This window comes from Rhincodon typus, chromosome 4 (assembly GCF_021869965.1).
Source record: "Rhincodon typus isolate 14 chromosome 4, sRhiTyp1.1, whole genome shotgun sequence".
NCBI lineage: Eukaryota > Metazoa > Chordata > Chondrichthyes > Orectolobiformes > Rhincodontidae > Rhincodon > Rhincodon typus.
In genome coordinates, this window is record NC_063335.1 from 4,039,657 (window position 1) to 4,054,011 (window position 14,355).

Sequence of the window (14,355 nt, forward strand, 5' to 3'; positions counted from 1 at the left end):
ATGTCTGCAGGAGTGTAAGGGATTAGAGTTTATTTCGCAGTAATATATGTCTGCAGGAGTGTAAGGGATTAGAGTTTATTTCGCAGTAATATATGTCTGCAGGAGTGTAAGGGATTAGAGTTTATTTCGCAGTAATATATGCCAGTGGATAATAATTATTTACCTGTAGCTAGAGTCCAATTAGATGATAAACTGTAGAAACAGAAGTAGACCATTCAGCCCATCAATGCTGTCCACTATTCGGTAAAGTCAAGGCTGATTTCATAATCCTCAACTCCACTCTCCTCCCTTTTCTGTGTAATATTTGATTCGCTTACTGATTAAAAATCTGCTTATCTCAGCCTTTTGTGTACTTAATGACCCAGCCTCACCAACCTTCTATGGTAAAAAATTCCACAGGTCTACTATCTTACTACTTACTCTGAGATTATGCCCTCTGGTCCTACAACCTTGCACAGGGAAAACCACTCTTCCGTAGCTACATTGCCAAGTCTGCTTGGAATCTCGTATGTTTCAATAAGGTCACTTTTCATTCATTAATTTCCAGTGAGTACAGACTTAACCTACACAATCTCTTCTCATAAAACAGTGCCTTCAGACCCAGGATCAGACGAGTGAACCTTCTTTGGACTGCCTCCAATGCCAGTATATCTTTCCTTTATTAAAGAACCCAAAACTGTTCACAGTATTCCAGCTGTTTTCTGACTAGTGCCTTGAATCGTTTTACCAAAACTTCCCTACTTTTATTTCCATTCTCTTAACTAAAGGCCAACATTCCATTTGCCTTCCCTATTAACTGCTGACCTGGTATGCTAACGTTTTGTGATTAATGCACAAGGCCTCCCAAATCTCTCTGTTCTGTAGCTTTCTGTAGTCTTTCACCAATACACTAGTATCCAGCCCTCCATTCTTCCTGCCAAAGTTCATAAACTCACGTTTTATATATTCCATCTACCAAGTTTTTTAACCCCTTGCTTAATCTGCCTATATCCCAAGTAAACTCATCATGTCATCCTCACCACTTGCCTTCCTATTTTTTTCGTCATCTCCAAACTTGTTTACAATACAATCAATTTTTTTGTTCAAGTCATTATACATCTTGTGAACAATTGTGGCCCCCAGCACCGATCTCTGTGCTACTCTATTAGTTACAGGTTGCCAACCTGAAAATGTTCCCCTACCCCCCTTATTCCAACTTTCTGTCTTCTATTATTTAACCAATTCTTTATCTCTGCTAATGTAATGCCTCCAACACCATGGTGTCTTATCAAATACCCCGGCATGTGGTATCTTGCCAAAGCCCTCAAATATATTACATCTACTGCTTCCCCTTTATCTATTCTACTTGCCACCTCATCAAATAATCCCAGTAAATTTATCAGCCATGATTTCCCCTTCTATGTTAACTCTGCTCAATCTTGTTATGTATTTCTAAATGCTTTGCTATCCTTTATTGTAAACTCTAATCTTCCCTAAAACAAACTTTAAACTAATTGGCTTTATATTTATTACTGTAATAAATTGCAATTCATATTCACAATAGAAGCCTGACTCTTACTTTCTAACACCTTGGGTCTAAAAGTCAGATAAATTGGGAACTTTTCAGACTTTATAAAATATTTAAGTTTTAAGGTGATCCAGAAATAGTGGGACTCAAATTCCAGTGCACTACCCCAGTGAGACGTAACAGCATGCCCAATGCAAGGATCTCCTGATTCAAGATGTAAGAGGACGCTGAGGGTGACAAAAGGCATTTTATTAAGCAGGAAGGTAGTGTACATGATCATCACCACCTTCCCACCTCCAGCAGAATTAAAGTCAGTAGGTCGATTATTAACCTTCCTATCCCACTGCCCACTATACCCAAAATAAGTGGCCATAGAGTCATAGAGCCATATAACACTGAATCAGACCTTTCAGTCCATGTTGTCCATGACAACCAAGTTTCCAAACCTAAATTAGTCCCATTTGTCCCAGTTTGGCCCACATCCCTCTAAACCTTTCCTATTCCGGTACCCGTCCAAAATCTTTTAAATGCTAAGTGTATCTGCATCTACCACTTCCTCAGGCAGTTCTGCCCTACAGTGGGCTGTTTTCCTCCTGGAATGAGAGGCAGCTTTTACAGAAGATGAAAGTAGGAGTCACAGCTATTCCTATTGCTGCAGATGGAGAGGTATCCTGAGTGGGTGAGTAGGCAGCACAGAGGCCATGCAGACTTAGTGATGTTACAGGCAACAGTGAGTGTGGTGCATGAGCGTTGGTGGGAGGTGGGTACAGTAGCAGAGATAGAGTGAGCATGAGTTTTCAGATAGAAGATGGTGGAATTTACTCTGGAGGAATGGAGAAAATCTTCGATCTTCTTCCAAAGTGCTGCGCATTCCTCCAGATAGCTGAACCTACTTCAGTCAGGGTGGTTACCCCAGACCAGCTGCTATTGGGGGGGTAGGAAGTTCTACATTGGTACCACCCCATCCAGCAGGCCATGGAAGGCCCTGGTCTCAAAGCAGGGAGACTGATAACCCAGGGTTTGTCATGACTGGGGCAAATAGCAGCAGGAAGACTTCAGACTGACAGCAATTGTCCAGGTGATCATGTGGATGTAAGGGATGCTGATCATAGAGATCCTCTGATGGCAAGCTGTCATGGAAATGGTGCGTGGTAAGAATGGGTGGTAATGAGACATGAGAGATGCTACGGGGACATGATAGATAATGGGTGAGCTATATTTGGGTCAGATACAGTGACAGAACTCTCTAGGCCTTGTAGCTCAAGTTTTCTAAGAAAACTCGAAGCATCAGATAACGCCAAAAACCTTTTAGCAAAAGAAATGTTTCAGCCCTCTAACTTCTTGTTTTTTGGACTGTGGACTGAACATGAGAAAAATGGGCACTGCTTTAGAAAGGGAGAAAGTACAATGAGTTATTTACAGCTTTGGAAATACATGTGAAGCCAACTATTGCTTATGAAACAATCTTACTTTTAGGAACACTGTGCCCAGAGAGGCAGAGGCGGTGAGAGCGGCCAGTGAAACAGCAACGGTGAGAGTGGGATGGTGAGGCAGTGGCAGCGAGAGAGGGCCAGTGAGACAGCCCAGAGTGGGAAGCTAGTGGTGGCATGGCAAGGGCGCAAAAGCTCTGAGTGGGATTGTGGCAGTGCAAAAGAAAGTTGGACTAGTTGGAAAGTTTAAGTTATCTTTTTTTCTTATCTTATTCTAAGTCAATGTGAATGGCACCTTGTATGTACAGTGAAAGTACACTTTTCACTGTATTTTTACATTGATTTACATGTGACAATAAACAATTAAATTCAATTAAAATGGCAAAATAGATATGGAATTAGCTCATGGTTATTTTTCTGACTGGTATGAAATTTGTTGTGTTCATACAGTTTTTGGTACATCTCAATAATTTGAACATTAAAAGACAAAATATGAAACTAAGAAATATAATAAACAATCAGGCAGATAGTAGCAGCTTTGGGAGGGCTTAGATATACCAATGAAATGAGCAGACACATGGCAGATGAAATTCAATGCAGGGCAGTGTGAAGTTTTGCCTTATAAGGGGTGTGTATTATGGATTAGTTTGTGGGATCAAGGGAAGGATTCCTTTTCCTCTTGCCACAGCACAAAGCACTTAACTACTGGACCTGGCCACTCAGTTTATGGACTCCTTGTAAAATTGTGTCACCTAGTTAATATTTCTTCATTTGAGGAGGAGGAATGAGGCAAAATGCTCTTCTCCTTGCAATCTGATCCAAAAACTCCCTTTTCATGATCCAGACCTCTGCCACACTGACACTATTAAAACCCAAACCATCTTTGCAAACTAAATCCCCCATATTCAAATACCTCTGTGATGTGATCTCCCACACAATTTGATTCCTTTTGATCCAGTCCTCCAATGATCTGATACTGATCACTCTGATCTTTTCCTCCATAAGCACACAGGTGCTTCTCATGGATTCTCAACCTCCACCCACATTTCCTTTGATCGACAAAGTGCAGGAAGCTTCAATGCTCATCTTTATCACACTGGTTGTAATGTAAACGGTGTGCAACATCTTGAAACTGCTGCAATACCATCACTCATGAAGGTGAGCCCTCCCGTATTTCTGGGCAGGAAAGTGAGACGGAACTTCCAAATGGTTCCATGTTGCTGCCTGCCTTATGGCAATATCAGAACAGTGACTGTTATAAAAAGTTGCCCTGTAGGTTGAATTTTGTGGAGTATAGAATCATTCTTCCATAAGAGCACAATGACAGCTGCATGGCAAGAGACAACTGAGGTAACCCTAGCTGCATATGAATCAGAGAAATGGCAAAAATAACTGCTCTCTTCAATTGTGGTCATGTTTTGTTTTGTGAAGCCTTTATCACAAGCTTAAATTGAGATCCCCAATACAAGTATAATACTCTAATTAAAGATTAGTTTGAGACCCCACTTGAAGCACTAAAGACAACCATTGCCTTTTTGAAGGCATTATCTTCTTGAGTGCTGAATGAAACAATTTTCTTGAAAATGGGGATGATACAACAGCAGTGTCCAGGTCAAAATTCCTCTCTACAATTAATATATTTCTCAATGAAACACCGTTCATCCCATTTAGAATTATATAAGTATGTCTGTTCCCTGAGAATAGCCACTGACGTATATTATATGATGTTTCTGTGGTTAGACACCACCTGAATGTTCACTGTGCACAAACCTTTTTCCATCATAAAGGCCTTGAGAATATCATAAAGAGCCTAAAGACTTGAAATTCCATTCAGTAAATCAATGCACTGAAGAGAAACTTCTGTTGGTGAAAACTCATTTCTTCCACAGCTGTGGCCATTTACAAATATGAAGGATTGCTCCTTTGATGTATGTGCATGTTTGCACTTGCGAATGTGTACATGAGAACTGTGTGTATCTCTATGCATGTGCGTACATACACATGTGCAGATATGTACACATGTATGCATGTTGGAGATTCTGATACAACACTGAAACGGACTGACAAAAAGCTACATGAAAGTGCTGTGGACAAAACAAACTATTCTTAGAAATTTGCACAAAGAACAAGCATGCTGATAGCTCCTACTCAAAAATAAGAATGCTGTAATGACTATTGACAAACTCGTCATAAAAATATTAAACATTCTTGTTCCTGTACATTATTTCAAAGAAAGACTTGTAGTTACTTGTATCGCCTGTATTAACATAACAGAGTGAGGAACTTGGCATGTTTTTACAGGGTCAAAACCAGCACTAATTTCCAACCTGCAATTTGTACAGTGTCCCGTAACTTTGTAGCAGAGTGCCATGGAGTAGCTGCCAGCAAAACAGAAACTTGCTTTTCAACTGGTTTGCAAATTTGCATATAGTATTAGGACAACTTATTCAATTCCATTCAGATGCCTTGGCAGGCACAGTGACCTTTTATTTATTATTGAGGACAATTTTATTTGAGCAGGTTAGCCCTTATGTGGACTGCATAGGACATAATAAATACTAATGAACCAGACAGTGTTCAAATTAGTCGGGATATTAGAATTTTATTTTTCTGAAGCTTTTATTGAAAACATTTAGAATACCATAAAAGCGCTTCTAAAACAACAAGCTGGCAATTATGCAAAAAAGAAAGTCCAGGAATTCACTGTCCAGGGGCTTTGTGCATAAGGTTGCGCTGTGATCTCAGTAATCATTACTGGATCATGTTGTGATCTCAGTAATCATTACTGGATCATGTTGTGATCTCAGTAATCATTACTGGATCGTCTTGTGATCTCAGCAATTGTCACTGGATCATGCCCACTGACATCAACACAAACCAAGTTGTCTGAGCACCTTATTCCAAGTAGGCTGGTGGGCAACCATCACATATAGCTGGGGGAGGGAGGGTGGAATATTTTCATGATTTTGCTCTTCCTGAGACTTTAGCTTACGTCAGGGGGAGAGGATGTAATCAATTTTGAACAAAAATTGTCTCACCTGCTTGGCCAGGATACCCCATTTTTGTATATCCCATAAGTTCATATAGAAACTGATACACCTCAACTCACTGTGCGTTGCTTGCTCCCAGAATGCCACATCTCAACGGCTAAGGAACGACGTGGTCTTCAAATAGAAAGGCCGTGCCCCCGTAAAGGCAATCAGGGACTCTAGGAATCTTTGAAAATCTGGCACAAATAGGTCGCTACTATTTTTGTGTGCATTTTATCACAATAATGGGAACTGTTAAAGTATCTCCTAGCTGTTTAGCTGATTTAAGCATTTCCAGAAAGAGTCATCTAAACTTGGAGTTTAGATTGCAATACAGAAGTAAGCCATGGTGCCCTTTAAATCTGTGCTGGCTCATTGCTAAAGCATTTTGAAACTCATCTCACTCCCTTCTTCTCCCACTGTTACCTATTTTCTTTTGTTAATAACATTTATATTGTTTTCCCTTAATGTGTAATCATCCTGGCTCAAACACTCCCCTAGGCGAAGCTTTCCCTTTGAAAGACCAAAACAAAGAAAACAACACAGTTGTCCATTGTTCAGCTCCATTAATGCTGTATCATTTTCTGGATTTTAGAATTAAAGACAGAGAAGAATAAGCAAAATATGCCAGATGACAATACATCAGCATGAGCTGGTAGAGTGATGGAAAAATAGAGGAGTTTGTAATGGTGTGAGTTAGGAACAGCGAGAGGATATGATAGAGGAGATGGATTTCAAAAAGGAAAGTGCTGAATCAACCTCATTTAGTTCTTTGAAGAGGTAATCAACAAAATGGTAATATGGTAGATGCCAAACATTTCTATTTCCAACATGCATTCCATAATGTGCAAAAGAATGGAATAATGAATAAGATCAGGACATAATGAATCAGGGGACAAGTGGAAGATTGGATAGATAGTTGGTTGAAATATATAAAGCAGAGGATAGCTGTAAAGAGCAGTGATCTAGATTAGCAGAGGGTGAGATTTGAGGTTCCGCAACAATTGATCCTGGGGCTACAGCTGTTCACAATTTATATTAATTATTTACACTTTGGAATCGAACCTATAATTTCTGAATTTTTGGATGAAACCAAATTGGAAGTGTAAAGAAAATAAACTTGCCAACAGGACATATATTGTCAAATGAATTTCATTACAGATAAATGTGAACTATTACATTTTGGTTAGAAAGATAAGGAAGTCACACAGTATGAGAATGGGTTGCATAAAATCTAAATAAGGCACAGGAGCAAAGGAGAACAAATACACAAATCACAAAATTGCAATGCAAGCTATTAAGATCTTAACATAAATAAACCCAGCACTAGTGTTCAATTCTAAAGGGAGAGCATTAAAAAGTGGAGAATTAATGTAAAACTTTTACCAGCCTTCTGTGAGACCACACTTGGAATACTTTGCACATTCTCCTCGCTCTGTTATAAAAAAGGTGCAGAGGCATGGGAGAGAATGCAATCAAGATTTACAAGGATGGTGAAAGACCTGTAAAGTTATTGCTATCAGGAGAGGCTGGACAGATTCAGCCTTTTTTTTGTGTGTGAAACTAAAAGGCTGAAGGGTAATCTAATAAAGATCTTCAAATAATTTTGACACAGTAGATGCAAGAAAGAATATTTCTACTTATTGTAAAGAGACATACTAGCAATCATCACTATGACAGACAGTCACCAATAAATTATTTCGAGAATGCAAATCAAATGATAGTAGATGTTTGTGCTTCAAGAATATTGCAGAAATAATCGCTTGACAGTTTAGAAAGCACATTACAATGCAACTCCAAATAGTCATTCGCACATAACAAGTCAAGATCTGAAAGGTTAGCAAAAGGTAATAGTAACTCCAAAAGCTGAAAGTAATACTGGATTCTAGTATGGGACCAATTTACTTACTATGACTGCATACGACAGTGAAATTCACGCTTAACTGCAAGGTAAACAAAATAATTACTTTACTAAATCTACTCTGTCATAAATCAGGCAACGGCAGTCAAAAATACCTTTGGATTCCATGAGAAGTGCTTTGAAAGTTGTAAGGTGGGATTAGCCTTAACCCGAGTCTTACCCTTGATGTAATGGAGACATAGCCAACATATTTCGTGGACAAATACAACTTAGATTTCTTTTCATTTACTGAATATTTAAGGTGTACTTACTGGGGACGTAGAGATGATTCTTGTTGCTTGTTGCAATTGCTGCAAAGTTTTGATCAGCTGTGTCTCAGAGAGTGATAGAGGAGTCTTTGATTGACATCTTGTGTCCATTCTCCTGAAGCATGTTGATGAACAGTGATGGTGAAGACAGCAACAGTGGTGACAGTGGTGACAGTAGGCTGGAGAGATCGAAATTGGCTCCTGAACAATCTTCTCAACATCATGCAGTCCAGTATCCAATGACACTGACTTTGTGAGCAGTCCACCAAATTGAGATTCCATTGCAAGTAAATTTGGGTTCTTCACTTGGCCATGTTGATTTCTTTCAGTGGTACACTCCCCGGTGTTTTCATCAGTCTGCACTACAGCATCTCTCAATTTGATTCTGCTTTCTCTGTGCATGTTCTCATGCTGGAAAACATGTTTGTTTGGCTGAAATGAAAGTGGTTCTAAAGAATGAAATGCAATGATGTTTCTTTGTTGCAATTTGTCTTGGGGAATTTGGAAAGTTACTAATTTGCTTGTACCAGCAAAATGTTCTGGAACAAGGTTAGAGTTCTCTCGATTTGTATTCAAGTTGCTCACAATTGTTGCATTATTCTCCTCAGAGTTATCACCCTGACAGCCTCCAGCATTGTTTTGAACCTGGATCTCATTACTCAGCCAAGTATTGGTATTAAGAGCTGGACAGTGGTTTGTGTTCTCGAGAGTAGTTGTGTGTGAACAGCTGCTACCACCAGTTAAGCCACTCATGTCCTCAACGGTTTTTACAGCACATGGAGATCCCATCCTTTGCTGATTAGAGAAAGTAGGAGAATGGCTGTTGAGGTTTTCCACTGTAAATGTCTTCTCTTCTTGTAAAGCACATGACATGATGCATGTTTCTGCACACTGTGTCTGATCACTGTCGACTGAACCAGGGATACAGGTTGGATTGGGAAAGTCGCCTGTTGCTTGTTCAGCATTTGAGCACTGGGATGACCACTGCCTGTTTTCTTGGAATGTGTCACTAACATCCCGCAGTGTACATTGAATCTGAAAATGGTCAACGAACATTAGGTACTGTATAGACGATGAATCCCAAGGTCATATTTTCAAGGTGGGATTGGGAACCTGACTAGCAACTAAATTTCAGGGCCCTTCCCCACACGAACTATATTGATCTTTCAATCCTATTTTGAAATGTGTATTAGTTGATTATATGGGAGACAAACTTGGTGTCCAATTAGAAGCCTAGAGTGCCACCAGAAAGCTGGGGTTGCCCACTGCTGGTCTCATACCAACAGAAAAGCCAGGCAGCAGCAATATTTAACCATTAACTGGCAGCAGGTGGAGTTCTCATTCCCTCCCTGCTGCAACCACTCTGAAAATTTGGAAATCGGACTGAAGACACTGGGAGCCTGCAATTTTCAAATTATGCCGATACCTTCTTCCATCTCAACCAGAAACTGAAAAGCCAGCCCCAAGTATCTGTTTTAAACAGTTTTAACAGCCTAAGTGCCCACAAATATCAGGACCTTGTGTGCAAATTTGCTGCTGCATATCCTTACATTCATTGGCTGTGAAGTACCCTTGGACAGCCTGAGCTAGTGAAATGTTCTGTAACGATCTTTATTCTTTAACTGTGAGAGGAATGAGAAGGATTTGATCTGAGCTTCGAAGTGATCATAACAGCTACTTCAGCTATCAAAAAGCAGACAGGGCCTCAGTTATTTTCTGATCCAAGAAAGAGTATTTGTTATAATTCAGCAAAAAAGCAATTCACAACAAAAGTGTCAGGCATTACATTATTGGGGTCAAGTCATATTCAGGTCGGTAAACTGTAATTAGTGAGTGAAACAAGGTCACTGTTGGAGACAGTGTTGAAATATTTACAATCTATATCAATGATTTTGATGATGGAACCAAGTGTATTGTAGCCAAACTTGTGAATAAACCAAGATAAGTGAGAAATAAGTGAGGATGACTAAGAGTCTGTACAGGAAGAGAAAGATGAAAAAATACTATGGTACAGAGCGTCATAGAGATAAACAAAATAGAAACAGGCCATTTGGCCCACCATGTCTATGCTGGCCAATAAAGACCAACTACACTAATCCCATTTATGTACACTTGGTCCATAGCTTAAAATGCCCTGGTATTTTAAATGCTCATTCCAGATGCATCTTAATATTGCGAGAGTCCCTGCCTCCACCACCCTTTCTGACAGCCGTCCATATTTCTACTAACCTTTCGGTGAATTTTTTTTCTCTCGGATCCCCTCAAAATCAGATACTCCTCACCTTACACTTTTGCCCTCTGGTCTTAGAAACATTTGCCATGGGGAAAAGATTCTAACCATCTTCTCCATCTATGCCTCTCATAATGAGACCTCTTCAGCCTCCTATGCTCCAGGCAATACAACCCAGCCTATCCAGTCTCTCCTCATCACTGAGATTTTCCATCCCAGGCAACATCCTTGTAAATCTCCTCTGCACCCTCCTCAGCACAATCACATCTTTCTGATAGTGTGGTGACCAGAACAGCACACAGCATTCCATCTGTGGCCTAAACAATGTTTTGTAAAGTTGTAACAAGACTCCCTTGCTCCTATATTTTATGCCCTGGTTTATGAAGGCAAGCATTCTGTATGCCCTCTTCACCAGCCTGTCTACCTTTGCTGACACCTTCAGGGATCTATTGACTTGTACACCAATGTCCCCTTGTTCCTCATTCTGTCCAACCTTGCCTTATAAAAGATAACCAATCCATTCCAGGTATTAGTCTAGTAAACCTTCACTGAACTGCATCTTTCATTTACAGCCCTCCATAAATCAGGAGACCAGTACTGGGTACACAATATTCCAAATGTGGTCTTACCAATGGCGTGTATGACTGAAGCATAACCTCCCTAATTTTGTATTCAATTCTCCTTGCCATACTCTATTAACTGTCCTAATTACTTGCTGTAACTATATTCTAACATTTTGTGATTCATGCACCAAGGCATCCAGATATTTCTGCATTTCATACATCACTGAATACAACTACAAAGTGTTATTGCCAGGTAATTGCAATGTCTAATACTTCAAGTGTTCACCAGTTTATAAATATTTTAGTGGCACTTACTACAAGTTGGAGAAATATTTGCATTATGAATAGAAAAATTCTCAAATGAAGGGATCAGATTTATTAATTTGACCTTAACTTTCTGTCCCTCTTTCAAGCCTTTGTTAGTTCCAGATATACCTAGTCCAAAATATTGTTGGGTGGTCTTTTACTCTCTGGAAACTTCAAGTCACCCAAAACTTGCAGCAAGTCTTAAGTCCTTGTCTTTCTGACCAATGTTGGCTCCTGGTCGAGCAATTTGATCTTTAATAATCTTATCCTTGTTTTCATATTTGTACATGGCTTTGCTCTTTCCTATCTCCTCCTGTCATAGAAATCTCTGCACGCCTCGAAATCTGGCCTCTGTCATGTTCAGAACTTAATCGCTCCACACTCTCTGTTGCCTGGGCCTCAAGCTCTAGAACTTCTCCCTTTTAAATTTCTGCCTCTCTAACTTTTCTCCCCTTTGGAAATTCCTTAAACCCTAGCTTTGGCTTGGACCAAACATTTGGTCAGCTGACTGAATGTCTCCTGAATTGTTTCAATGTCCTGAATTGTTTTTGTGAGGCTTTTGCGAGGCACCTTGCAAAGTCTTACTGTCTTAAAGGTACTATACAAATAAAAATTGTTTTTATTGTTTGTCATTTTCAAACTCTCCATGGCATGACAATAGGATGTTAAGGTCAGGTAATGACTTCAGGTGTATTAGATTTAAAAGGAGCATGAAATTATAATTACATCTCCACTGTAAAATATTTGATTTTGCAGTCTTCAGGGCAGTAAAGCTTTTAAGATACTGATGCACTGGAGTGCCCTCACAGGCAAGAATGATGTAATTACTGCATGGCAAATTTACACAGGCAGGTTTCAATATGAATATTGAAACATCATAGATTATATTTGAGAAAAATGTTGACTCAAAAAAATCACAGTTCCTAATGTAAGATTTTTTTAGAAAATGTCTTAACTTTTTTTAAAAACTTGATTGAACTACATGTTTCTATACAAGTTATTTTCTAAAGTAGCCTAGACTTTATCTTATGTAACCAACCTGCTTACTGGGAGTGATTGGGATTTGGAAAGCAACGTGTAAAGTTGAAAATGAGAAGGAAGGACTGTTGGAAGCTACAAAATAAGTTGCGTATGATTTTATAAGGAGACACCATAGACTCCAGTCACCTCATCAATGAATTAACTTAGCAGGAAACAAAGTCCCTGAGTCATGAAATTATTGATAGGGTCAAATTCTGAGAATAATGAAGGGAGTAAAGAAGAAAAGAAGGATGTATGCTAGATAAGACAATGCACTCACTTATTACCAATGATTGAGTTATAAAAAATAGGGAGATTTGAATAAAACACACAGAGGGATTTGATGAAAAAAAAAAATCATGTACCTGTAACGGGACGAATGGCTCCTCCAGAAACCCACTACTGTCTGACTGAGAACTATTTTCTCTTTTCACATCTGTTACAAAAAGAAGAATGTTTAGCATGATATGATAATCATCCAATTGTTACCACAGAAAAAAAAATGGCAGTTGTCTATCATCTTTCATCTCAGAATGTTCCAAAGTGTTTCACAGATAACGCATTTTTTAAAAAAATTCCGGTAATTTGTAATGTGGGCAGAAAGGGGAGGCAATGTTTTTAGTGAGGGATTATAAGTGAGGTGTTACAAGTTGTGTAAGCATGGTGTTTTTTGAAGGATAAATATTGGACAGCAGAGTAAGAGCACTCTGTTGATCTTTAATTATGCCTCAAAAGCTTTTATACTCATTTGAGAAGTTTGGTAACGAACTCAATCTAACAATTCAACTTAAATATGGGACCACAGACAATATAAAACAATAATCCCTCAGTCAACATAAGTTATGAAGTACAGGCCCAAAACAAAATTTCCACCTTCTAATGTAGAGGTGCTACTGTTGAGCCAAGTGTGACACAGAGAATGTGGTGTTGACAACAACTGGAACATATTTAAATGGAATATTTGCACCTCTTCTGTAGCTGAATAGGCATGTGATTGATAAAATGCCCCAAATGATTAAGCAGTGGCTCCCTCCTCAAAATGTGTACACTACACTGAGTACTGTGCAATTCTAGTCACCAAATTATAAATAGAACACAAAGATACAGAATGGGTGTAGGGATTACCAAGGATGACACTAGAAATGCATGCAAGCACAAATCAGGAAACGGTTGACAGGCTAGATTGTTTTTCTCTAGGGAAAAGACATGTATGAGCAGTGAGGTCTTTACAAGTATGACGCTATTGGCGGAGTAGATGCAGGGAGAATGTGGGAAGAGCATAACTAGACCTCAATGAGATGAGATAGTTACCAGGTAAATTGACAGGGAATTCAGAAGAAACTTCTTTCCCCAAAGAGTGGTTAGAATGTGGGACTTGCTACCACAGGGTGTAGTTAACATGTATTTAAGGAGAAGTTGGACAAGCATGTGAAAGAGAATAGATGACTAAATGGTAGATTTTGATTTGAAAAGATGGGAGGGGAGAATAGAGCCCTGTATGGACTCATTGCGCCAAATGACTGGTTTCTGTCTCATATCTCCTATGTAATTCTATATAATAGCCCCATAAATGCACCCCCATACACTAAGGTTTGTTGAATTAAAAGACCTTCACTATCAAAGGTAATGGCATTTTCTTTGTACAGGTACTAAGTAAATGTAGAATGATCCTGCACAACTTGCAGAGTTAGTGCAATGACGAGCAGGCAGGCAGTAGGATAGGGATTGCACAGCATTTATACTCCTCTGTTGGAGTGATGAGCCAACACACATCAGACAGCTGTTGACACTAGGAGATTTCAATATCTGAGCACGTATAACATCTGCTGAAACACACAGTGTAAAAGTCAGATACAAATTCTAAATGTCAAATGTAATTGTGGAATGAAATTTTAATTTCAACCACAGATTGCAAGCACTAAACATTAGTCTCACATATGCTGCAGTTATCTGTTTTAGGTAAATTCATTATGAATCTAGATGTGGATAGCTTACTTTCTTAATTGAACCTGTCTGAATTCTAGTTTGCTATTTTTTTGTCCATGTATGCATTTGAAAAATTCTGGCCTCCTTAGACAATCACACAGCATCTACATTCACA

General features: G+C 39.1%; 1 protein-coding gene across 1 annotated transcript in view; it reads right to left on the bottom strand.

The window, feature by feature from the left end:
- itprid1 (ITPR interacting domain containing 1) overlaps positions 1–14,355 on the bottom strand; it is a 72,204-nt gene that overhangs the window by 36,501 nt on the left and 21,348 nt on the right. Inside the window, exons 3-4 of the mRNA XM_048596048.1 lie at positions 12,620–12,690; positions 8,139–9,170 (exon numbers count right to left, since the gene is read on the bottom strand). Of these exons, the coding sequence (XP_048452005.1) occupies positions 8,139–9,170; positions 12,620–12,690 (1,103 nt within the window). The remainder of the gene's footprint in view (positions 1–8,138; positions 9,171–12,619; positions 12,691–14,355) is intronic.